The 25,740-nt window shown below is 43.4% G+C and overlaps 1 protein-coding gene across 1 annotated transcript; it reads left to right on the top strand.

The window, feature by feature from the left end:
- Positions 1-164: 164 nt before the first annotated feature.
- Positions 165-22,231, top strand: LOC142475470 (anaphase-promoting complex subunit 4-like; the record flags this gene model as incomplete). Its single annotated transcript, XM_075581333.1, has 19 exons — positions 165-251; positions 4,140-4,204; positions 4,598-4,640; positions 4,728-4,804; positions 5,982-6,082; positions 6,221-6,272; positions 6,947-7,002; positions 7,461-7,507; positions 8,379-8,435; positions 8,592-8,648; positions 12,199-12,292; positions 13,469-13,566; positions 17,095-17,156; positions 17,266-17,304; positions 17,397-17,498; positions 18,518-18,595; positions 19,058-19,228; positions 20,495-20,618; positions 21,630-22,231. Coding segments are annotated over 19 exons (1,614 nt in total), but the record flags the coding sequence as incomplete, so codon positions are not given.
- Positions 22,232-25,740: the final 3,509 nt, after the last annotated feature.

The following is a 25,740-nucleotide window of genomic DNA, read 5'->3' on the forward strand; positions in this document are numbered from 1 at the left end:
ACATTTCAACTCTGCTTCAGGTAATTCCCTTTTAAAATAACGCTTTTTATTTTATTTATTTGCGCTTGTATTTTTAGACATGAACAGATTTGAATTCCCTTGTTCACAACTTTCTCAGAATTTAGCTTGTTCATGCAGTCTTTGCATTATCCTTCTTTCGTCAGTATTTAAAGTTATCCCTGACGTGTATGTGTGAAGCATGGGAAGAAATACTGATGCAGATGGACTCGCGGCTAACTAAGTTTGTGCAGGTATGTATGGTCCAAAACTAGTAACTCAATTACACACTGAAGTGCTGAATGTTTTTTTTGGAAGGTTTTGCAGTGCAAATCTTGTTATGGTTTTTTTTTTTTTTGCAACTCAAGTTTTTATTAGAGTTTTCAACAAGTCTAACAAGCATTTGTACAGACCGTGGACAGCATTGTTATGTTGACTTATCACTCCTACCCCTACAGACAGACAAAAACTTAAGACAGCACCAAGGGTGGGAAAGGTGGGGGGGGGGAGGGAGAGGAAAGTGGTGGGGGGGGGAGGGGGACAGAGAAATCGCTGCACCCTGTTGCCTAGATACTCTTCTGTCTTAACCTCCTCCTCGTCATTATATATCCTATGGGGCCACATTACCTGGTTTCTATATCTGCCCTTCTCTATTAATTACCCTCCCGTCTCTTCCCACGGAACGCCGGATCCCGCTCCTCCTGTTCTAATCCCTCTGCCCACCAGAGTTACAATTGTAGGAGAACTCACTTAACCGTATCAAAGCCAGACGGTGGCATTGCTCACCCCCTTGGATGTCCGTCCGGATCAACCATGGCCACCAGACTTTTTGGACATTTGGGATAGTTCTTGTTTCTTAAGGCACCGCTTTATTTCGGATGCAGAGAACAATGGCTCCAAGTGCATGGATCCGCAGTTCCCGAAAAAGAAAGGAAGAGAAAAATAGTGTCATATTGTTACAGCAAAGCACTTTTTGTCTCCTCAATAAAATAGCCTTATATACTGTTTCTTGTCTCTGTATCTTCCACAGCTTGCAAGTGTCTTCGTCACACGAGGCGAAGCTTTTTTTTTTTTTCAATCTGTTTTTATTGTATTTTTTTGAGACACGCATTTCTTTACATTTCAAAGGGAGTGTCACATTAAAGGCGGTACATATTATACCAAATATTTTCAGACAGCAAGCTTTTTATTTTAAATGGGAGATTTTCTTTCCTATAAAAAAACGCATCGGTATATTACGTTTTAATGAGTGTAAATGTCTAAAATATGCAACTACAACAAAAACCGCGATAAAACCACATTCACTAACATGACTTGTTTAAAATCAATTGGAAAAGAGTCCCACAGCTTGCGCACGTCCTGAGCTGACTGCAGACAGGGAGCGGGGGGAGTCGGCCTTCCAGAACCCTCTGGTGATTGCAGGGCAAGAGAGAGCAGAATGTCCCGAGTTGGGTCAAAACAGTAAGTGTGAGTAGTGATTCTGTCCTCCGACAAATATAAGTTAGAGAGGACTGTACTTAAGAGAAAGCAAAGCTTTGCCTATCTGGTAGTACACCTACCTGTAAACATCTGGAATTCCCTGGTAATGGATAAAGGACAGAGGTTAGAGTTCACAGGCTGATACTCAAGACACTATTTCTAACTCTGTTTTCAAACTGTGGGCCTCCTTAAAAGTGAGACTCTTTCCCCCCACCCAATTGATTTGAAACAAGTCACATGTCACAGGTGCGCCGACGAGTATTCTAAAACTTGCCTTGGAAAATCTGGGGCTATCACCAACCAGATCTGGGTACATGCGGCAACATTTCAGTGACATTTCTGCAGAGGCTAATTGCCCATCGGATTAACACAGCAGGGGATGGGACTGCCAGGGACCCCCGCTGTTAATCCGATGGGCCATTAGTCTGTCTGCAGAAATGTCACTGAAATGTTGCAGCATGTACCTGGATCTGGTTGGTGATAGCCCCAGATTTGTTTTAGAATACTTGTCGGCACTACCGTAGTAAATGTGTTGTTTTTAAAAAATAATTTTTTTTTTTATACATTTTAGATATTTAACCTTGTTAAAACTTAATATAGCTGAGTTTGTGTTTTTGTTTTTTTTTTTTTTTTTTTTACATGAAAATCTCCCATTTAAAATAAAAAGCCTGGTCTCATGTGACGGAGACACTTGCAAGCTGTGGAAGATACAGAGGCAAGACACGGTATATAAGGTCATTTTATTGAGAAAAAAGTGAGTGCATCTCTCGCCATTTGTTCGAAAGTACTTTGTTGTAACAATATGACACTTATTTTCTCCTTTCTTTTCCGGGAGCTGTGGATCCACACGCTTTGAGCCATTCTTCTCTGCATCTGGTTAATAATAAGGGTTGGACCCCTTGGGACTCTAGCTGCGGGATCAGAAGTTTTTCCATAAGGATTGAACTTTGAGACTTTTCCTCTCTATGCAGTTGTATGTAATTACATACAAGTTTTGATTTATGGGACACAGTTTTATATTTATATTACTGGACCCTGAAACCCGTTCTTTTCCATTGAGACGTTTAATTGATAGCACCACAGTATTTTTCTTTTTGTGCCAACTTTATTTCAGCTCATTACAATGGGCCAGGGGAAATAGTGACATTGTGTAAGTGGCACGAAAATGTAAAAACAAATTGTGACAGAATCAGTTAGATGAGCATGCAATCCAGAAACCCACAATTCGTAAGGAAGATTGTGAGTGCATTTCTGCATATTACTACTTTGGGAATTTATACACCTAGACATGCACTCTTAGTGAATGAAATAAGCTATTTATAACGTGACATATGGCTTTTTTTCTAGTATAAAGTTTTTAATGGCTCCAAGAAACTGTGCCAATGTTGTTACCTTGGTGCAGGGGTCTCAAACATAGTCCTCAAGGGCCACCAACAGGCCAGCTTTTATGGATAGCCCTGCTTCAGCACAGGTGGCTCAATTAGTAGCTCAATCTTCAACTGAGCCACTGATTGAGCCACCTGTGCTGAAGCAGGGATATCCATACAACCTGGCTTGTTGGTGGCCCTTGAGGACGGTGATATTAGTTGAAGCATGGCTACTCTTTGGAAAAACAGCCAGGGACCTGTAGAGTAAAATAGCTGACCGTTACTGTGAAACCCGGCAACAATTCCTCAAACAGGAACCTTTTCACTTCCAACTCTCCCCGCATTTTTATAATGTGTGCATCGAATAACTATCCTAACTCCTGTAAACCATCCAATCCAGATCCCAGCCTGACATACGGCCGGCAAATGACATGAAAAATACCTTCACTCCGACACTTGCAGGAGTGCTCAAAATACTGTGCGTCTCATTTTAGGCCAATTCCAAAGTGCAGGGAAACCGCCTCCGGCGAGGAGAAACCTGCATGTGCAGCCAACACAACACAGCCAAATAATGTCTTCAAAGTGCAGGTCTCCTCAAAGACAGAGATAGAAAGTAGAGCTCTACTCACACGTTCATAATGAAGTTCTCCATTTAACGTGACAGCCAAGAACAGGGGAATAACAAAGTTTCAGGTCCCATGGGGACCTTTCATCAGGTCACATGAAACGTTGTTCTCCCACTGGTCTTGGCTGTCACATTAAAAGGAGAACTTCATTATGAACGTGTGAGTAGAGCTCTACTTTCTATCTCTGTCTTTGAGGAGACCTGCACTTTTGAAGAAATTATTTCTCATTTAAAGCTGCAGTTCAGTATTTTTTTTTTTTTACTATAATAGTTTTATGTGGGCAATCTCTAATTACCTAAAGAACTGCATAGCTGCCGGTCAATTCGTTCTCCGTCTATTGATCGGCAAAGTTTGGCGACAGCTTTAAATATGGGGAATGTAAATGGTTGCTATAGGAACAAGCATGCCTGTTAAAATAGAATACAAGAAATATGGTCTTTCAAAGTATTTTTTTTTTTTTTTTTAAACAGAAAATGCTACAGAACTGATTTATTAAAAAAAAACACACATGCAGGATATTGACTGAACTGCAGCTTTAAGGCAGAAATATCTCGACACAATTGCCATTAACGTCATCGCCCACCATCAAACGATCCCACCATCCACAGATCCCACCATCCACAGATCCCACCATGCCTCCTGACTTACCTTTTTTCGTTGTTTGTTTCAGGAGAAAAATACCACCACTTCTGTACAGGATGAGTTCATGCAGCTGCTCTTGTGGGGGAAAGCAAGGTCACTGTTTTATTTGTGTAACTATATATTTTCAGGATTGCGGTTGATTTCAACTAATAAAATGTAATAAAATCTTAAAGCAACAGCACTATTTTTTGCGTTGCTGGCAAAGCACATTTATAGTGTCTATTGTATGTATTTAAAGTGTCGACATATTTTTTTCTAATGTGTATTTATTCATTTTGCGTTGTGGTCTCTTAATATAATAAGGTTATTGTTACACGACAAATATGTCCATGTGTTTTTATTGCCCATTCAGCTTATTAGTTTACATATAATTGATAGTGAAATATTTTGTATTTATAAAGGGAGACAGTCTTGTATGTTGTCGGTTATGTTCCCGTTTTTTACACCGCTAAATTAAAATGTGTTTTCTTGCCGCTTGTAATTTAGCCCTGAACTTCAAGCATTATTGATGACTCAGCTAACAGTTAAAGTAAGTTTGTTGCCCTTTGTATTTTGCACTTGTACTGTTTGAAGAAACATATGTATAATAAGACATTAATATAACATTTTTTGGTAGGGCTTGAAGAAGCTTGGACAATCCATTGAGTCATCATATTCCAGTATACAAAAGCTAGTCATAAGTCACTTACAAAGGTATGTTATATTTCATCTATTACCCATCATATTTTCTTCTGTATTACCACCGCGAAGCAATAGAAATCCTGTACGATCAATCTACATTTTCTTCCATAGTTCTTGTCTAAGGCTTGAAATCCAAATCTAAAGACGAAATCTGTCTCAGCGTCTCCCCTGCTGAAATCCCTCTCCTGGCTTACTATGAAATCCTGTATCACACACTCAATTCTCCTCACTTTTAAAGCTTTACACTCTTCTGCTCCTCCTTACGTCTCCGCCCTAATTTCTCGCTATGCACCATCCCGGGTTCTGCTCAAGGATGTCTTCTCTCGAACCCCTTTTTATCTAAAGTCCTCTCCCGCCTTAAACCTCTCACTGACTGCCCACACCTCTGGAGTGCCCTCCCCATCAATATCCGACTAGCACCCTCTCTAGCCACCTTTAAGACCCACCTCAAAACACACCTGCTTAAAGAAGCATACGAGTAGCTCCATGACGGAAAATTAACACCTCATACATAAACCTTGGCCCCTTGCAGACGCACTTACCAGAACGCCCCCCTGCTGTCTCTGTATGTTCTTCGTACCAACCAATTAGATTGTAAGCTCTTCGGAGCAGGGACTCCTTTTCCTAAATGCAACTTTTATGTCTGAAGCACTTCTCCCCTTTGTGTTATTTATATTATTTGTTATTTATATGATTGTAACGTATATTACTGCTGTGAAGCGCTATGTACATTAATGGTGCTATATAAATAAAGACATAAATACAATGTAGCTAATGTATTGAAATTAAACTTTAATAAGTCTTCATTGTGAATATTTGAACACTGCTTTATAACCCAATTCCCCTTATCTTTAGAAGCACTGCATTTTTTCCTTACTTGGGTACATGGGGTATAAATATAAAGTTTTTTTTTTCCTTCTTCTAAGAGCTAGGTTAGGCAGCCCCTTTTATCTGAAATAAATGGCTGTGTCAGTGTGCGGATCTTATTTATAATTCTTCCATCAAAATGACTCCCTCAATGTCAAATAGATTGTTTAGTAACACAATGCAAGATTGGAAATGGTTCAATCTTTGGTTTGAATTGCACCCTATCTTCGCCTGTTCGTGATCTTTTATAGCTCGCAACAAGCATCTTTCCACCTTGCCTTTTGATTTGGTGCTAACAACATATAATCCCCTATGTTTACAGTGGCTCTGAAGCCTTGCTGTACCATCTAAGTGAATTGAAAGGGATGGCCTTGTGGAAGCAGAAATATGAGCCCCTTGGAGTTGATGCCAAAGCAATTGAAGGTGTGTGTGTTTATATTTCTTTACAGTGTGAAACATTATGCATAATCTTCCTGCTTTGTGCTTTATAATCTAAGCTATTTGACCCTGCATGAAACTAGTTACATCTTCACAGCAAACTGTGTATTTCCTCTTTTGCAGATGCTATAACAGCCGTTGGTTCCTTCATACTAAAATCAAACGAGCTCCTGCAGTAAGAAATGGTCCTGTATTTATCCTAGTATGGGTTGCTGGATACTGTACTATTATGACACTGCTCTGCTAACAGATTTTTTTTTTTTTTTTCCTAAATAGTTTTTATTCGTTTTTCCAGATTTGTAACACAATAATAATAAAAATGATACTACTACTACTAATAATAAAAATAGTACACGTAATAATAACAACAAACATTACCATCAAATGCATATATATATATATATATATATATATATATATATATATATATATATATATATATATATATATATATATTAGTGTTGTACAGTACTAAATCATATTTTACAAAAAAAAAAACATAATGAAGACAGAAAGACAAGGAAAGAGAAAGAGGGGGAGGGGCTGAGCCCCGGTCCAACTCCAAAGCATATATTTATCCTATGGTCACTACACACTCAACATCAATCATTAACCCAGGGATCCAACGTTTTATAGAATCTCTTGGTGGACTGTTTGAGAGAAGATGATCTTTCCATTAACATCATTTCATCAATCCTTCTTTCTACTGCTAGCCTGGAGGGGGGGGGGGAGGGGGGGGAGAGGGCTTTTCCAAGCAGCAGCTGGCGGCAGTCATAATATGAGAGATTTTGATAACTGATTTTATCAGATGAATGTGACATACTCATTCCTGCCTCCCTTTTCTTTTAGAGTTATAGATGGTAGCATGAAAAACTTCAAGGCCTTCTTTCGATGGTTGTATGTGGGTAAGCAAGACAATATTTCTTTAGGATTCATTACATAGACAAGTAGCAGCTGTTAGGAGCAGTTTTTCCATTTGTGTGGTTATCAGAAATCAGGGGCCAGAAATGATCAGAAGATGTTACTGTAACCATAAAGCTGTTAGCCTGGGCAGTATTCAAGCTAGATGGCATTTACAACATATACATGACAGCAAGGTTTTGTGTCTTATTATATTTTCCAACATGTTTGTACCAAATCACCATATTAATCTGGGTTGTAATAGTTTAAGGGTAAAGAGGTTGGCAATACAAGTCTGTCCGTCCCTGCGTGTCTCGGTAAGGAAATACAAATTCAATTCAATGTTTTGGGGTATTTCCAGAGGCGGGATGATAAAATGAGTAGGATTTGTGGCTGCAATAGTTCCTACAGTTTTACATGGATTTTTGTTAAACTCATTAAGTGTAACCAATTCTCTTCCTAGCTATGTTGCGAATGTCTGAGGACCATGTACTTCCTGAACTTAACAAGGTAACGTGCCATGTAATGTGTATATTTAAAGGCAGACTTTACTATTAAGAAAAAACACTTTCAACTTAATCAGTGGCTCACGGAATAAAACTGAAGAGTAAGCATTAGTGCACAGTGGATATAACAGAAACCGTAAAGCTCCAGTTCAACAATCTCCCTCTTGTGTTTTTTTTGTTTTTTTTTTATCATCAGTTCTGTACTATGAGAAAATACTTGTAGCATTAAAAAAATTATTATTTTTAAAGTCATTTTTAATGTATTATAATGTACCTAGCATTTTTTGTTCCTATAGCAACCATTTACAGAGTCACATCCTCTTCCTCTTCTGAAACAGGCTCTGGCACATCCCTTTTTGAGGCCTGCCCTCTTTCTAGCAGTGCACCAATTGTATCTAGTGACTGCCTGGTCACATCTTCCACACACAACTTTGCATCTTTAGTCCTCTTCTGCTGCACTGACAGAACTTTAGTGACCCCCTCCCTGAGCCGAATCTTCGCAGATCAATCAGCAACTTGGCTAATCACTTGTCAGTGTGTAGATTGTATTGATGCACATATTGAATGGGGGGAAAAATTAAGTGGCAGCCTGAACTGCGGCTCTAATTGGGTCTCACTGGAGAATGTGTCCTGTATTAATTTCTAAACACCTCCATACTCTTGTTTCAAAATACATTTATTAGGTTGCTTAAAGTATCCCAGTTATCTACATTTAATTAGTCTTTTTAACAAACAAAAAAAAGTAGATGCTATTTAGGATTGGGCTTGTAATGGCCTAAGCCCTTTTCTTTATATTTTATGTGGAGCATTGAAAAGAATACCTGTAATACTTTTGTGTAAGATATGTCTGACGTTCCTGTGTTTTTGCTTTGTAGATGACTCAGAAAGACATAACATTTGTTGCAGATTTTCTAACAGAGCACTTTAATGAGGTAACGTTCCCTGAATACTTCGTACATTAAAGCATCCTTATAATTCACATTAAACCGGGTCTGTTCTGAACATTCCCAGAATATTTCACCGTTTGCTTTACAGAGAATCCTAAACTAGCAAATGGCTCCATCCCATTGAATTTTGTTTTGTTTTAGGCACCGGATCTGTATACCCAGAAGGGAAAATACTTCAACGTAGAGAGAGTGGGTCAGGTAAAGTACCACTGCTTGCGTATCTTGTTTGGTTCATCATTCTACATTTTCAGTGATTTTTAAGAATATCTGAAAAGGGATTAAAAAAACACAGTGCGTTTAGCTCTGTTTAAATTAGTTTTCTTTTACTACCTTGTTAGTATATCCGTACATGAGTCCACATCCTCTTGGTGTCTGCCTCTCCTGGTAAAGAGGGACCTCCTGCGTCTCCTCAGTAGTTAGAATGTCTGTATAGGAAACAGAAGAGTGAGACTCCAGAGCTCCTAGAACATCTGTCACAAATGTATATACATTGTAGTTTGTGATACTTTTTAGGGAATCAATTTGAACTCTGTTATAGATTCAATAATATTATAAAGGGCTTCCAAAACTTTACAGGTCTCCTCTTAAAGTGTACAGTCCATAAACAAATATGTGATGGTGCAATTTTGTTGGTGGGTGATTTAATCCTTTTGAGTGCCAGAGGGTTCACGGCAGGAGAGTGCCCCTTCTAACTCAGCGGAGTGCGTGACTTTATTGGGGTGGGGCACGCGGCAGTTACCAGAGGCCCACGCACTAAGAGCGCGAGGCCTCTGTAAATTGACTCACCAGCTTTTTGTCCACGCGGCGGCAAATGACGCCCGTTACCATGGAGACGTGACGTCACGTGACATGTCACATGACCCAGCAGAATCATCTAAGCGTTGAAGGTACAGGGGGGCACGATGGAACAGACGGGGCGGCGCAGCGCAACAAGTTTGCGCACCTTCGCTCTAACTCGTCACCATCACGTTATCATGACAACACTGATCGGGTATACGGGAGAGGAGTCGCCTCCTTTTCCCTTCCACGTCCAGCCAGATCACCGTCAGCGCACCATAGCCAACGACCAGAAAGCCCTTGACGTAGCCTGTTCTCATTATCATTGTCTCCCATAAACCTATGCCCGTGTTTTGGTGTAGTGTGAAGAAACCTGCCTTTGCCAAGACCCGAGTTATACATTATGTCTGAAGAAAGTCAGGTGGCAGAATGAGTTATGGATTTTTAAGCATTCTCCAACAAATGGTGTCATCGAAGTGCCCCTGTTGTGATTCTTACCCTCATTACATAGTCTTGTGGTCAGGTGGCTTTTTAAAGCATCAAATCCCAGGATTCTTTTACAAATTCAAGCCAGGAGGACCTCGAGAGCTGAGCCGCGCAATTTTGTCGCTCTGTGGACCCCATGGTTTCCAAGATATTTACCAGTTTAGTTACCAGTGTTTCCTCATGGACATCATAAAAAGTCGTCAAGTAGGAAGCAGCAACGTCATTCCACTCCCCCCCCCCCCCCCTCCCACCCCTGATAACCTTGCAGCTTCCTATCGGTGAAACATGCAAGATTTGGCTGCCATTTTGATTTTCCTGAAGGCGAGGAAAACGCTGGCAACTAAACAGGTAAGTGTCCCGGGATCTAGTAGGAGGGGAAGGGTCCGCAGAGCTAAAAAAAAATAGCCTGGTTCTGCTCAGGAGCACCCCTTGGTTCGAATTCTTTAACAACAACAAAAAGTGGGGAAAATTCACTCGCAGTATTGCTTTAATCTGTAATATTATACATAGAGTATCATAGCATTTCAAATATATGGTACCGGATACTGTTACAGTACATCTGATGTAGTCAGAAAGAAGCCTCTTTAAACTGGACAGTATGACCGCTATGTGCTCCTGATGCCATTACTTGCAGTATGTTGTGTGCACTGTGTCCTTGAGCAGAAGGGGGTTATTACACCCATGTGCTGCAAATTCATGTTATTCATATTTTTTATAATCACGATGAGAAAAATGCAAACAGCGCACCGGGGGGGTCAATAAAATATATGTACGTTTATTGCAAAAGCTGCATAAAGTCCAAACAAGGACCTGAAATAACGATCTGATTACTGATCAAGTAAAAATGTAATAAAACACAAGTAATAAATGAATCAATAATTAATGAAAAAAAATATATAATATATTTTAAACTAAACAATAATCAACCAATGATGTAAATAATAAAAAAATCAGAAGGCAAAAGCCACTGACACAACAGACACGTTAAGTACTGTACAGCTTGTCTGTTGTGTGAGTGGCTTTTGCCTTCTGATTTTTTGTAAATAATTTTTATTTATTCATTGGTTGGTTATTATTTAAAATATATTTATACATTTTTTCATTAATTATTACTTGTGTGTTATTTTACTTTTACTTGATCAGTAATCAGACGAGCTCTGATCTTACGACATACATCACAAGACCGCACGAGCGCGGATTCCCTGTCTTTTGCATTTTTTTTTATTATTATTAAATCCCTCTAAATTATCCACGAGGAATTCCTGCCCTTGCGTGTCGCTGTCTTTGATCGTTACCACTCCGTGTTAGAACGTGAAAATATTTGCACTTTTTATGAGAACAATTAAAGCGGAGTATTTTAAGATGCAGCCTAAGGCCAGGTCCCCGCAGGCTGCTGCAGCGCTCACTATGGCGGGCGCTGCGGGGACAAGAGCCGCCCTTCAATGGGGCTGGGCCCGCTGCGAGGTACGGTCGCCGCGCTGCGAGTTTTTCAGGTATACATGAAAATTGTGATCAGCTCTAGCGATGGAGCGCTAGGCCACGCCCCTCGGCGGTTCAGCCAATGAGGGCGAACCTGCCAGGTGACGTCATGGCCGCGCCCCCATCACACTCCCGCCCGACCCCCTCTCTCTTCCCCTGCAGCTCACGGCAGACCGGGGTACTCAGCTGCCGCGCCGCCAGCCTGGCAGGCGCGAGGGCAGCGCAGGCACTGTGGCCGTAGCCTAACAGTAGCCATTCATTAGAAAAGCACTGTTGCAGCCAAGGTCTATTGTTCTAATAAGAAGGGCAATGGAGTAAGTTTGTATGAGTGCATACTGCAGCCCAACATAAATAATCACTTTATTGCCTGTAATGTGGTAATATCTTTCTGTGTTATGTGAGTGCTGCCCAGCTGAAATAGCTAAAGGTATCATACCCCCACTTCTGATTAAATTACTTCTTTCGGGAATTTGTAACGCCTTACAACAAGATATGTGAGATTTTGTGCATTTGGAACGCTTTCCCCAAATTTTTAGAAGTAGATTTTTGAGAAACAACTTTTTGGACACTTTGCGCACATATTTTGTTCTCATCTACAGAAAAAGGAAATTTTTGTCCCCTCCACCCCCCCCCCCCAAATAACACAACCTATTCCATCATAACACAGAAAATCACAGTTTCCATAGGACTCAATGGCAGTGTCTGTGCACAATATCCTGTTCGAATGCACCCGCGGAGACATGAATCCTGGCACACGTGCAAAATGTGGTTACTGTATAAAACCACTTTATGATGCTAGTTCCAAGGAAATACCAGTGCACAAAAGGACTGAGATATTGGTCATCAACTGCAAACATTGCACTTAAGGAAATAACCTTTTATGGCTTGCAGCTTATCTATAACATTTGTGTTTTTGTAATGGATAATAGACTAGGCATTTGACCATTTTGCTTTCTCTCTAAATATTTGATACATTTTCAAAAACCTCCCATTAATTATTTCCTAGTATTTGAAAGACGAAGATGACACCCTTATGTCCCCACCCAACACAGAGGGGAACAAGTGGTTCAGCTTCCTTGAGAACAGCACACACCTGAAAGGTACAGTATATATGTAGCTTTACTCTTTAACATTATAAGGACTTTTACATCGATGCAGCACTGAGCTTTATGCATCTATAGGCTCTCTCACGCTAAACAGTCTGTGTCCGTGGTGTCTCCTCCTCTAAGCGGCAGATCCCCCACCTGTGGTGCCAGGGTTCACGGACACACACATAAAAATACTCTGCTAGCTGGTTTCCCTTGAATATAGATATGCTAAGCAGATCTGGGATATGTAAAAGTTGGATAGACCGCAACGTGAGCAAGAGGCAAAAAAGGAATCCGATGCAGCTGTTCATAATACGTTTAACATTTCTTTTCTGTGAAGCGATTCTCCAGACTGTTTGGCATCCGTAAAATGGATAGGATATGCCACTTTTTGTTCTTTTGCAGTATTTGACTTGAGAAATGTTGCCTGCAGTGCAATAGGCTGCTCAAAAAGCAATGGAGCTAAACATGCAGATCTACTGGGGCTTATTAGAAAAGAAATGCTCCAGAACTTATTCTTGTGTTGCCAGCTGAGGCGATGGCAGAAAAATATTCGATTTCAACAAAAGTATTTATTTGTGACATTTGAATGTCGCTGCGTATAACAACGCTCCCATTGTTCTGAGCTCTACCGGAGCCTGAAATGATATGCACCTCTGGGCTCAGGAGACCCGAGGTAGAGCCTTGACCCTGCTGAACCTACATTATTTCTCCTTCCCCCCCCCACCAACCCCCCAGTCCATAACGAGTTGTACGCCCACAATCGTGTGCCAGAAATTCTCAACTCCAGTCCTCAAGACCCCCCCCACCCCCGCAACAGGTGAGGTTTTAAGGATATCCCAGCTTCAGCAAAGATGACTCCATTATTGACTGAGCCACCTGTGCTGAAGCAGGGAGCCACAGTTGGGGAGGGAAGGGGTCTTGAGGACTGGGGTTGAGAACCCCTGATGTATGCAACTATTATGTGTATACTTATAATCTGTACAGCTTTTTCGGAACTGGTACTGTAGCTAAAATGAAATGCAAATGAAAGTCTTTGTCATGTTTCAGGTAGAGCCACAGCACTCACAGATTTAATATACCCGGCCCTGCTTGTAACATTGCACGTGAATCTGGTGGTACTGGGCTTTAGCAATAATACTTCGTTTTTTTGTTTTATATAACAAACCTTTTTTTTTTTTACCTCAGACAGTCCTCTCCTGTTTCCTTACTACCCTCAAAAGTCATTGCACTTTGTGAAAAGGCAAATGGAAGGAATTATTGACCAATGTTTGTCACAACCAGCAGTGAGTGGTATATTTTTTGAAGTGAAACATCTTTGCTGGCACCTAGAGAGTTTTGATAGGAAAAATCCCTTGTGTTGTAACAAAATTCCATGACGGAAGTGACTTCACGCTACTACTGTGCGTGCGCATGCGCAGACCTCAAAGTGCTTCCCTCACACTTCCAGCCTGCGCTGTGCCCGTGCTCGCGCCGCGCATGCGCAGACCTCAAAGTGCTTCCCTCACACTTCCAGCCTGCACTGTGCCCGTGCTCGCGCCGCGCATGCGCAGACCTCAAAGTGCTTCCCTCACACTTCCAGCCTGCACTGTGCCCGTGCTCGCGCCGCGCATGCACAGACCTCAAAGTGCTTCCCTCACACTTCCAGCCTGCACTGTGCCCGTGCTCGCGCCGCGCATGCGCAGACCTCAAAGTGCTTCCCTCACACTTCCAGCCTGCGCTGTGCCCGTGCTCGCGCCGCGCATGCGCAGACCTCAAAGTGCTTCCCTCACACTTCCAGCCTGCGCTGTGCCCGTGCTCGCGCCGTGCATGCGCAGACCTCAAAGTGCTTCCCTCACACTTCCAGCCTGCACTGTGCCCGTGCTCGCGCCGCGCATGCACAGACCTCAAAGTGCTTCCCTCACACTTCCAGCCTGCACTGTGCCCGTGCTCGCGCCGCGCATGCGCAGACCTCAAAGTGCTTCCCTCACACTTCCAGCCTGCACTGTGCCCGTGCTCGCGCCGCGCATGCGCAGACCTCAAAGTGCTTCCCTCACACTTCCAGCCTGCACTGTGCCCGTGCTCGCGCCGCGCATGCGCAGACCTCAAAGTGCTTCCCTCACACTTCCAGCCTGCACTGTGCCCGTGCTCGCGCCGTGCATGCGCAGACCTCAAAGTGCTTCCCTCACACTTCCAGCCTGCACTGTGCCCGTGCTCGCGCCGCGCATGCACAGACCTCAAAGCGCTTCCCTCACACTTCCAGCCTGCACTGTGCCCGTGCTCGCGCCGCGCATGCACAGACCTCAAAGCGCTTCCCTCACACTTCCAGCCTGCACTGTGCCCGTGCTTGCGCCGCGCATGCGCAGACCTCAAAGTGCTTCCCTCACACTTCCAGCCTGCACTGTGCCCGTGCTCGCGCCGCGCATGCACGGACCTCAAAGTGCTTCCCTCACACTTCCAGCCTGCACTGTGCCCGTGCTCGCGCCGCGCATGCGCAGACCTCAAAGTGCTTCCCTCACACTTCCAGCCTGCACTGTGCCCGTGCTCGCGCCGCGCATGCGCAGACCTCAAAGTGCTTCCCTCACACTTCCAGCCTGCACTGTGCCCGTGCTCGCGCCGCGCATGCGCAGACCTCAAAGTGCTTCCCTCACACTTCCAGCCTGCACTGTGCCCGTGCTCGCGCCGCGCATGCGCAGACCTCAAAGCGCTTCCCTCACACTTCCAGCCTGCACTGTGCCCGTGCTCGCGCCGCGCATGCACAGACCTCAAAGCGCTTCCCTCACACTTCCAGCCTGCACTGTGCCCGTGCTCGCGCCGCGCATGCGCAGACCTCAAAGTGCTTCCCTCACACTTCCAGCCTGCACTGTGCCCGTGCTCGCGCCGCGCATGCGCAGACCTCAAAGTGCTTCCCTCACACTTCCAGCCTGCATTGTGCCCGTGCTCGCGCCGCGCATGCGCAGACCTCAAAGTGCTTCCCTCACACTTCCAGCCTGCACTGTGCCCGTGCTCGCGCCGCGCATGCGCAGACCTCAAAGTGCTTCCCTCACACTTCCAGCCTGCATTGTGCCCGTGCTCGCGCCGCGCATGCGCAGACCTCAAAGTGCTTCCCTCACACTTCCAGCCTGCACTGTGCCCGTGCTCGCGCCGCGCATGCACGGACCTCAAAGTGCTTCCCTCACACTTCCAGCCTGCACTGTGCCCGTGCTCGCGCCGCGCATGCGCAGACCTCAAAGTGCTTCCCTCACACTTCCAGCCTGCACTGTGCCCGTGCTCGCGCCGCGCATGCACGGACCTCAAAGTGCTTCCCTCACACTTCCAGCCTGCACTGTGACCGTGCTCGCGCCGCGCATGCGCGGACCTCAAAGTGCTTCCCTCACACTTCCAGCCTGCACTGTGCCCGTGCTCGCGCCGCGCATGCGCAGACCTCAAAGTGCTTCCCTCACACTTCCAGCCTGCACTGTGCCCGTGCTCGCGCCGCGCATGCGCAGACCTCAAAGTGCTTCCCTCACACTTCCAGCCTGCACTGTGCCCGTGCTCGCGCCGCGCATGCGCAGACCTCAAAGTGCTTCCCTCACACTTCCAGCCTGCACTGTGCCCGTGCTCGCGCCGCGCATGCGCAGACCTCAAAGTGCTTCCCTCACACTTCCAGCCTGCACTGTGCCCGTGCTCGCGCCGCGCATGCGCAGACCTCAAAGTGCTTCCCTCACACTTCCAGCCTGCACTGTGCCCGTGCTCGCGCCGCGCATGCACAGACCTCAAAGCGCTTCCCTCAATTCCAGCCTGCACTGTGCCCGTGCTCGCGCCGCGCATGCACGGACCTCAAAGTGCTTCCCTCACACTTCCAGCCTGCACTGTGCCCGTGCTCGCGCCGCGCATGCACGGACCTCAAAGCGCTTCCCTCAATTCCAGCGCACACAGAGCTTGGAGCCAGCGATGTGGCCGCCGGGCTCGCCACACATGCGGAGTAACGGTGCGGCCAGTGCCGTCCGCAGGCGCAGCCGGCATGCGCAGATGCGGCTCTCGCCACACGCGTGCAGGCCCGACCAGCACTGCACGCATGTGCAGGACCCTAGAAGTCGGTCGAAAGTTCCATAATCAGCTGCCTGGACCCCTTCCAATGCCTGGCCCCCACCAAACTCTGCTGCACAGGTGGGCCCCCTCTATACAGTCACCCACACAATCACACACCCACACGGAATCACAGTCATGCACGCGCGTGCACACAGACTTGGAATTCACAGTTAGTATAAATATAGAAGTGCAAATAGCTAAAACAGGGTGTGTGTGCAGAGCACGTGCGTTCGAAGTGAAACTTCTTTGTGTTTTCTCACTGAAATTATGTGTTGATTTTTAATAAAAAACAGCACCATCACAAATACCATTTCTGTGACAAAAGACAAATAAGTTTCACTCAATGCGCGTGCTCGGCACACACTTGTTTATTTTTATAATTTTTTTTGTATCTTATGCATTTTTTTATCTAAATAAGTAGTATGTATAATTTTTTTTTTTTTTAATTTTATCATAATCCATAGTTCTATAGAAAGCATTACTCCAGGGTTCTCCCCTCCAGCCTCAAGAGAATATCCCAGCTTCAGCACAGTCAAAGACTGAGCCACTGATTAAGCCACCTGTGCTGAAGCAGGAACTGATTGAGCCACCTGTGCTGAAGCAGGGATATCCTGAAAACCTGACCTGTTGGGGGGCTTGAGGACTGGAGTTGAGAACCCCTACTTTAACCCATTTGCAATCCTTTTTTTAATTTATTATATCAATGTTCGGTTGTTTTTGCTTCACATTTTCTTAGATGGCGGTTTGTTTAATTTGTATTGCAGGATATCATAGGAAAGTCTGTGCAGCAAACGCTGTGTCTCGCCTTATACCAAGCATCTAAAAGGTGAATTTCTATTTCCATAGCACGTGTGTTTTAACTTTAAAATTAATTATTTTTTTTAAGCAGAATTTAATATGGTTTCTCTTCTCCCTCCCCCCTTTTTTTTTTTTAGTGAGGAATCGTGTCCCAGGCTGATTTCGCTACCTTTCCTGTAAGATGTTTGTATAACTTTGCACTGTGTATTTATGGCAGCGCCATGGACAGCCCTGAGGTCTCAACTCCTTACTCTTTGTAACCTTACAGCTGGAATGACAAGTCCCAGAATCTACACTACGTCATGTTCTGCATGTTAGAAAGCTCCTCTTCTAAAGTGTTCATTTTGAGACAGCCGACAGATGTGTCACGGTAAGCGCAAAGAGGTTGCTGGGAGTTGAACAGATGTAGTTAGACTTACTGTTTTCAGGGCAGTGGCAGTGCGGTCTGGTGGCCGCGCAATTGCAGGCCTGAAATCAGTAAGTGGCTCGACAAGATTAATGCTGCGGGGGACCCTGCTCCTGAATGGGACCCAGCAGTGTTAATCCTGTTGGGCCATCAGAGGAGAAGATGAGCTGCACACCTGTCTCCGGCTACTGTCCCCAGCAGCTCTGAACGCAAGAAGCAGTCTCCGTCCTGTCCAACCTCGTGGATAATGTAGATGCCTCAATATGGGTCTCTACATCATGAGGGGGAATACTGTAGGACCATAATCGATAATGTACGTCGTCAAGGGGGCTGGACAGTGTTAAATGTCCTGTCCAGCCCCCTTGATGATGTAGATGACCGAATATGGTCCTATAATATTCCTTATCATGATGTAGAGACCCATATTTGGACATTTACGTCTTCCAGCGGGATGGACAGACTGCTTCTTACCTTCAGAGATGCTGCTGACGGAACAAGGAACTACATCCTGAGGATTAAAACTCGGAAGCGAATGCGGAAAATGCCATTTAACCGTGACCAGTTTAACATGCGTTGCTGGCTTTTTATATATTATATTATATATATATATATATATATATATATATATATATATATATATATATATATATTGTTTTCTCTCCCCATACACAGATTAAAGGGGCAGTCCCACAGATAAACACATGGGCACACAGATAAACGTTTGTAGAAGTAGCCTATTTACTATTAGTTATTTATGAATTGGTCTTCAAGTGGAAGACTTTCACTCGTATACTGTGCTGGAAAGGTCAAAGTGTTTCCATTAATTGGTTTTAGTTTCACTGGTCAGGGGTATCAGTTTGTATCCCCTGCATCACGGGAGTTTGTGAATAACACTTCTATATTTATTCTATAGCAATTGCGCACCTTTTTGTGTAGGTTTTTTTATGTACTGTATGACAAGTTTGCATCATCTCATCTTTCAGGTGTACAAATAGCGGCCTCCTGGCAGTCGAGTTCGGCCATTCCTTAAACTGCAGCACGATTGAAAATCCAGAAACGAGGTGAATATTTTGTTAGGAATAAAAGCGCAGTGTCTCAAACGTGGAGATCAGGCAGTGTGATAAATCGGATGTTCTATGGCATTGCAAGGGGATGAAAACCCCTCCTTAACACCTTTGCTACCAGTGATCAACAGTGTGATGCGTTGCAGGGGTTAAAATAAATCTATAAAGGAATACGTGCAGTCAAAAATTAAAGCGTTTTTTTTTTTATTCAACGCTTCATTTCTAAAGGGTTAAAGATTTAAAATGGCAACATCGAACCAGATAAATTAATGTAATGAACTGCAAAACAACTTCAATGACCATGCATGGTATAGATAATTCACATACAGTACAGACTGTACTTCACCATTACAAAGTATATTTCTATCAGTTTTGATATTGCTTATACAGTATTACAGACGTCTCTTTCACTATCAAGCGATTCATGCAGATTGACCTTCTCTCTGTCTTACCTTCCAGGTGGTATAGTTGTTTAGATGCACATTTCTACGATGACAATACGGTCACTGTGGTACTAAAGGAGAACTCTGAGCAGGAGGGGAAGGATAGAATCTTGGCTCAGCTGCCATTATCTTTGGCATTCTGTGATGAAGACCAACAAAAGGCATTCCGTTGGGATGCAAGTAAAAGGTGAGAACAGTTGTGCCTAGAAGTGTTATGTTGAAGGATCTTCTCTATGCAACTTTTAGCTGACGTTTTCCTACTGCAATCTCTACGTTTTCCCGTTCTTTTGACCTGCTACTTTAAAAGTACAAGATGTTGAAAAGTAAAATCTCAAACCGAGAAAAGCTTCCCAAGAAAAGAGCACTCTGTATGTAATTAATGATTTATATGTTTTGTACACCAAGCACTAAAACAAATACAAAAAACAAGTCCATATAGTAATGAACACTGTGTAACCTCAACGAAGAATAATGACATGCACATATGAACCACCTAGATTACTGAATGCTATAAATTAGATAATATGATGGCATACTGGATAGAGGAATCAGACAAGATTGCCTCATGCAGCCCAGACCGGCTGGTGAAACGATCATGGTGGAACAAAACATATCCTAATTACACATGCTGCAACTAGCGGGCAAAAATGATGTTAATGCAGAAGTAATTAAAAATATCTTTTAATAATCATCAATATAAAATAATGGGGTTTAAAAAAATCCAAGATTGGACACACACATTTAATCCTATGTTGAGTGCTATATATACACCTTGATAAAGGGTTTATAGCCTGAAACGCGCAGGTGTGTTACCTGCTGCTGCTGTGGGGGGCTATGTTTGATCCTTTTACACATTAAAGTGTTTTTTATGCTACCGTGAGCCTCCTGCTTCCTTGGCAGTGCACAGCCCTTCTCATCCATCCCATTGTTTGTACTTTATTTATTTTTTGTTCTTTATTTTCCCCATATTGTAATTTGATAAAAGCTGTGTACTCTTGGCGCTATATAAAAGGAAATGATACTTGCATACGTGTTCAGTAGCATGTCCTGGTAATCCTTTCACCTTTTCAGAAACAAGATTTCTAGACATTTTGGCTCCTTGGTCATGTGATTGCTGATGCAGCAGTCATGTGACTCTGGTTGCCTTGTCCTGAATGGACGTGTAAGTGCCTCTTCTGTTCTGTTCAGAAGAGCAGCGAGTATGGCAGTAAATGTGGCAATATTCTTGCTAAGTGTCTCCCTATAACTCCGTTTCCTTTTCAAGTTGTGAGTATCCTGTTTGTTTGTATCCCCTCTGTTTTGAGCATTATTTTGGAAAACCATACACTTTGAAGTTTTGGCACGACCGTTTAACAGGACACCTGCCATTTTTCTTTCTGGTATTTACTCACGTTTGTGCTAGGACACAGAATGCGGCTTCACTCATAGTTGTTGTTCTTGTCGCTTTGAGCAGGTTGGCAGAGCAGTGTGCAGACATACCTACACGCACTGTTTTTCTGGAGAGTCAGTGGAGGGTGCTTGAAAACATGAAAGCACAGTATGTCTCTGTGAACGGTATACGGAAAGTAGCTTGTGTGGTAAGTATAATACCAAGGCTGGATATTTGTATGCATCTGTCTGTGCTCAACACATTCAAAACAAAACTGTACCAGTGCTGGCAAAACAATTGTTAATAGGCGAGTAAACACAGAATATATTGCTCAGGTTCTCCAGAGGAAGAACACAATTGTATCCGAAACTTTCTTGCTGCCTCATTTACTTCTACATTAAATACTTTTTCTTGTATGTGTACGTATGTAGCACTTGGAGTTAATGAACCAGTAGCAAGCTTTTTGAAGATAATATATGCATGTGTGTTTGTGTGTAATATACATATCATTTTTTCGTCAGCAGTCACACATGGGTTCACAGCAACATGGTTCATTACCATTTATCACATGATGAGAATTATAGTCGTGCATTGTTCTGTTTCGATTTGCAAGCAAAACTATCATTTGCAATTACAAGTATTTGTTTTGAGAAATAAACCCTGTTTGCATTCTCTTGTTACCTGATTTACCATAGAGCAGAGGTTCCCAACTCCAGTCCCCAAGGGCCACAAGCAGTGCAGGTTTTAAGGCTCTCATTAGCACAGGTGGCCCAATCATTCTGACCGAAACACCTGTACTCATGCAGGGGGTATATTTAAAAACTGCACTGTTGACCCTTGAGAACTGGAGTTGGCCACTCCTGCAATAATGGAGATGGGGTACTCAACTCTAGTCCTCAAGCCCCCCCCCCCCGCCCCCCTTCCCTAACAAGTTGGGTTTTCAGTATATCCCTGCTTCAACACAGGTAGATCAATAAGAGGCTCAGTCTTTGATTGAGCCACCTGTGCTGAAGTTGGGATATCCTGCAAACCTGACCTGCTATAGAGCATGAGCTCTAATCGAAAGGAAATGAGCAGCCACGGTTTTGTAAAGATATTTAGTGTATTGGCACATAGGACACACTGACACATTTACTGCATCATGAAGCTGCATTTCCTCAGGCTCGTCATGTGTTGGTGGGTGTCCATAGTGGAATGGCTAATTTTCTTTGCTCTCCAGCTCAGTTCTAACCTGCGCCACGTTCGAGCCTTTGAGATGGATGTGGAAGATGACGGAGAAGTGGATGAAGAAGAGGAAGAGGAGGAGGAATCGCAATCCCAGGATGTGACTGGGGAGGAGGAAGAGTTGAATCAGTCTACAGATGACGTGTTGACCAGTTCAGCCGACGCAGCAGATGTGACAGAAGAAAGCTTAGACTCCTGATATCTTTAGTGACATTAACATACATGAACTGCCATTGTTCGTCTACAGCAGGGGTCTCAAACTCGGTCCTCAAGGACTTCGACTTGGCTTCAACTGAACCACTGATTGATTGAGCCACCTGAGCTGAAACAGGGATATCCAGAAAACCTGGCCTGTTGGTGGCCCTTGAGAACTGAGTTTCAGACCCCCAGTCTACAGCATCACCACCTTTTTGTATCTCCTTTGACCCCCATAATGAAACATTATATTAATGTTTTGTGCAGCTGGATTCGTTCTGCTGCATGGGGTGTACAGGGAACATTGTTTTACAAAACCCAGCTGATATTGCTCTGCGACGTTACAGGAAGTAAGGAATTAATATTATATATAAAATAAAGGTCCTGGGCAGATGAGGATAATTGGTCTTGTTTTTCTCCTTTTACTGTAATGCTTTGATCACATTTCATTTGCCCTTAATTCCTTTTTCTTAACATTTAGGGGGTTTATTCTATATCAGCCGAAGTGAGTCCTCTGCAGTTTTTGGCTGAAATTTCCAGTCGAAGGCCATGGGGATTTTCTTGGGAAGACAGACCAATTTTAAGCTTCCCTTCTGCTTATCTTTGGTATTTAAACACGTGCGCGCCTGAAGAGCTAGCAACACCTTGAGAAGAAAATGACCAACTTCTTGCTAATAAGAAGACATCGTTTTATACTTTGTTTCTGGAAAAATACAATTTTAGTAGATAGACTTTCAGTTGCTTGATTTGTTATAAAAGTATTTTGCACCTAAAAGAATTACCCAAAACAAAAATCATATCACAGATGGATACAGGGTCAAGAATCTCTACCCCGCTAACCGCAAAGCTTTTCCTCACTGCAGTAATCGGTGTATTGTATTGTATTGTATGTCTTTATTTATATAGCGCCATTAGTGTACATAGCGCTTCACAGTAGTAATACATGTGGTAATCAAATAAATAACAGATAATATAAATAACAGATCATGGGAATAAGTGCTTTAGACATAAAAGTAACATTTCGGAAGAGGAGTCCCTGCCCCGAGAAGCTTACAGTATAATTGGTAGGTAGGGAGAACGTACAGAGACAGTAGGAGGGAGTTCTGGTAAGTGCATCTGCAGAGGGCCAAGCTTTATGTATCGTGTTTAGAATATCCACAGTGCTATTCATATGCTTCTTTAAGCAAGTGTGTCTTAAGGTGGGTCTTAAAGGTGGCTAGAGAGGGTGCTGGTCGGGTACTGAGGGGAAGGGCATTCCAGAGGTGTGGGGCAGTCAGTGAAAAGGTTTAAGGCGGGAGAGGGCTTTAGATACAAAGGGGTTAGAAAGAAGACATCCTTGAGAAGAACGCTAGCAAGATCATTTCAAAACAAACACCATCTCTCCATTATACGGCTATAAATACTTCAAGTTTTTCTTGATCAATTGTGGTTATTATAAATCCTATTCACAATCAGTGTGGACTTGCAAAAACAATGCCCCAATGTGTTTTGCGCCAACCCTGTGGTGCTACGGCTGCTCATGCCAGTCTGCACTTGTTGCAGATATGATTTTATATTTTCATCAAGAAAACAGTGCATGTTAAGTAGTTATCCCTGTGCACTGGAGATTGCATTTATTTGGTGCTAATACAGATGTACTATATTTATTGCCACTGTTTTGTGGGTCACTTCCACTGCATTTGCACATTATTTGTAGAAATAACACAATATACTGGCGCCTAAAAAAAATATATCTGACCAGAGGATGAATACAGTCCTTAAAGTCCAAACAATCTCCAATAGGATCTTGATTGTAGTCTCATGGCATATGTAAATGAATGGAAAAAGAGATCATAGTGCAACACTGACGAAAAAAAGTAAATATAAACCACTAAAAAAAACACTAAACGAATATAACATGAACAACACAACATAAAACACAGAATAGCTGAAAATAAACAGTGCTTTTTAATAAAACACAACACAGACAAAACCAATGTCTAAAATCGAGGAACACAAAACTGAAGGGATCCAATCGCGGTAAAATTGGAATCCTACTCACGACAAATCAATTGATTAAATGGCGTGGTATGTGATATCCTTGATGCAGAGAGCACCCCCCAGGATTCTTCTCCAGCTTAGACACCTTCGCCACACTCACTGCTGCCTCGATTCCAGACCCGCTGGTCTCGTCGCAGTCTGACGTGGCTGGGCACGCGCTGTCGCCTGGGAGTCCTGGCACTTCACTAAGAACGCAGAAGACGGCCACAAGTCACTTCATCACGAAACGCGTAGGGTGTTTTCTTGCAATCTATAGAGGACACTATAGACAGTCAGCAGTGAGGATATTTTGATACCGGAACTATTCCATTCCTATTGAACGCTTGCGAAGCCTGACAGGCTTGTGGCTGTCTTCTGCGTTCTTAGTGAAGTACTATATATAGTACTTGGATATAGTACCTAGTACTATATCAATCAAGCATTAGCGCTTTATCACTTCCATTTTTTCCACATTAGTTGTAGAACTTATCAGACTTCATGCCATTTCTCTTGGGTGTCTGTTTGTAAGAACACTTGCATCTGGGGAATCTGATAATTAAATGGTTCATGAAAACTGAAAAAAAATATATATATGTAAATCTATATACTGAATATAAAATAAAATCTCATGCATCTCAGTCCTCTGCTCTGAGATGTATGACCAAAGAACTGCCTGTAAGGGTTTACCAAACTTCCTGTTTAAAAAAAATAAAACGAAAAAAAGTATTTAGGCAAAATTCAACATTGTAGAAACTTGCTATGACACAAAGTAGTCAATAGCATGAAATGGGAGTTGTGACTGGTGTTGGAGACCAAGTCATGTGTTATTCATGTGATACTTATTGAAGTGAAACTTCTTTAGCGGCACCTATCACATGAGAGAAATTCAGGGGCAGTGAATGGAGTTGATGGGAACAGAAGTCAGTGGTGACGGAAGTGATGTCATTGCTGGCAGAAGAGGCCATCAGCAACATCCACGGCCATTGAATATTGCCAGCTTCCACCAGCAGCCAGGACACACACACCGCCGATCAGAGATCTCACCACCTATTTAACAGACGAGATTAAGTCTCAGACATGACATCTCCATGTAAAGCTCCACATGCAACACCTATCTCCCCTTGCCCATCTATATCCAATCTCGGCTCATTTTTCCCTTTGACTGAGGATGAGGTCTCCACGATCCTCTTATCCTCTCGCCCTACATCCTGCCTCCTTGATCCTATTCCCTCACATCTCCTCTGCACCTTCTCTGGCACATGAAGCCCAACCCTAGCTCACCTTTTTTTTTACCTCTCTTCCCCCCTCAGACACATTCCCATCTTCTGTCAATCATGCACTCATCACGCTCATTCTAAAGAAATCTTCACTTGACTCATCCTCCCCCCTCTAACTACCACCCTATCTCTCTCCCCTTTGCCTCCAAGCTACTTGAATGATTTGTATACAACCGCCTTAGTCACTTGCTCTCCTCCAACTCCCTGCTTGACTATTTACAATCTGGTTTCTATCCACTCCACGACACAGCACTAACAAAAGTGACCAATGACCTACTCAGCAAAATCAAAGGGTCGTTTCATACTAATTCTCATGGATCTATTCGTTGCCTTCGAAACTGGTTGATCACCCCCTTCTCCTAAATATTCTCCACTCCACTGGCCTCCGTGATGCAGCCTTCTGCTGGCTCATGTCCTACCTCTAAAATTCACTACTACGTACCGTCAGACTCTTCCCCTGCTTACAGATGTTTAAAAACTCATCTTTTCAAGGAAGCCTATGCACCATACCGCTAACATCCAACCCCATTGGGACAAGCTGTGTGGCTGGACCAATGTCCAGCCTGTGTAACATACCCCCCTTCCCCCGATTATAGACAAGGTACACAGGGTTAG

This window comes from Ascaphus truei, unplaced genomic scaffold, assembly GCF_040206685.1.
Source record: "Ascaphus truei isolate aAscTru1 unplaced genomic scaffold, aAscTru1.hap1 HAP1_SCAFFOLD_1232, whole genome shotgun sequence".
NCBI classification, from domain to species: domain Eukaryota; kingdom Metazoa; phylum Chordata; class Amphibia; order Anura; family Ascaphidae; genus Ascaphus; species Ascaphus truei.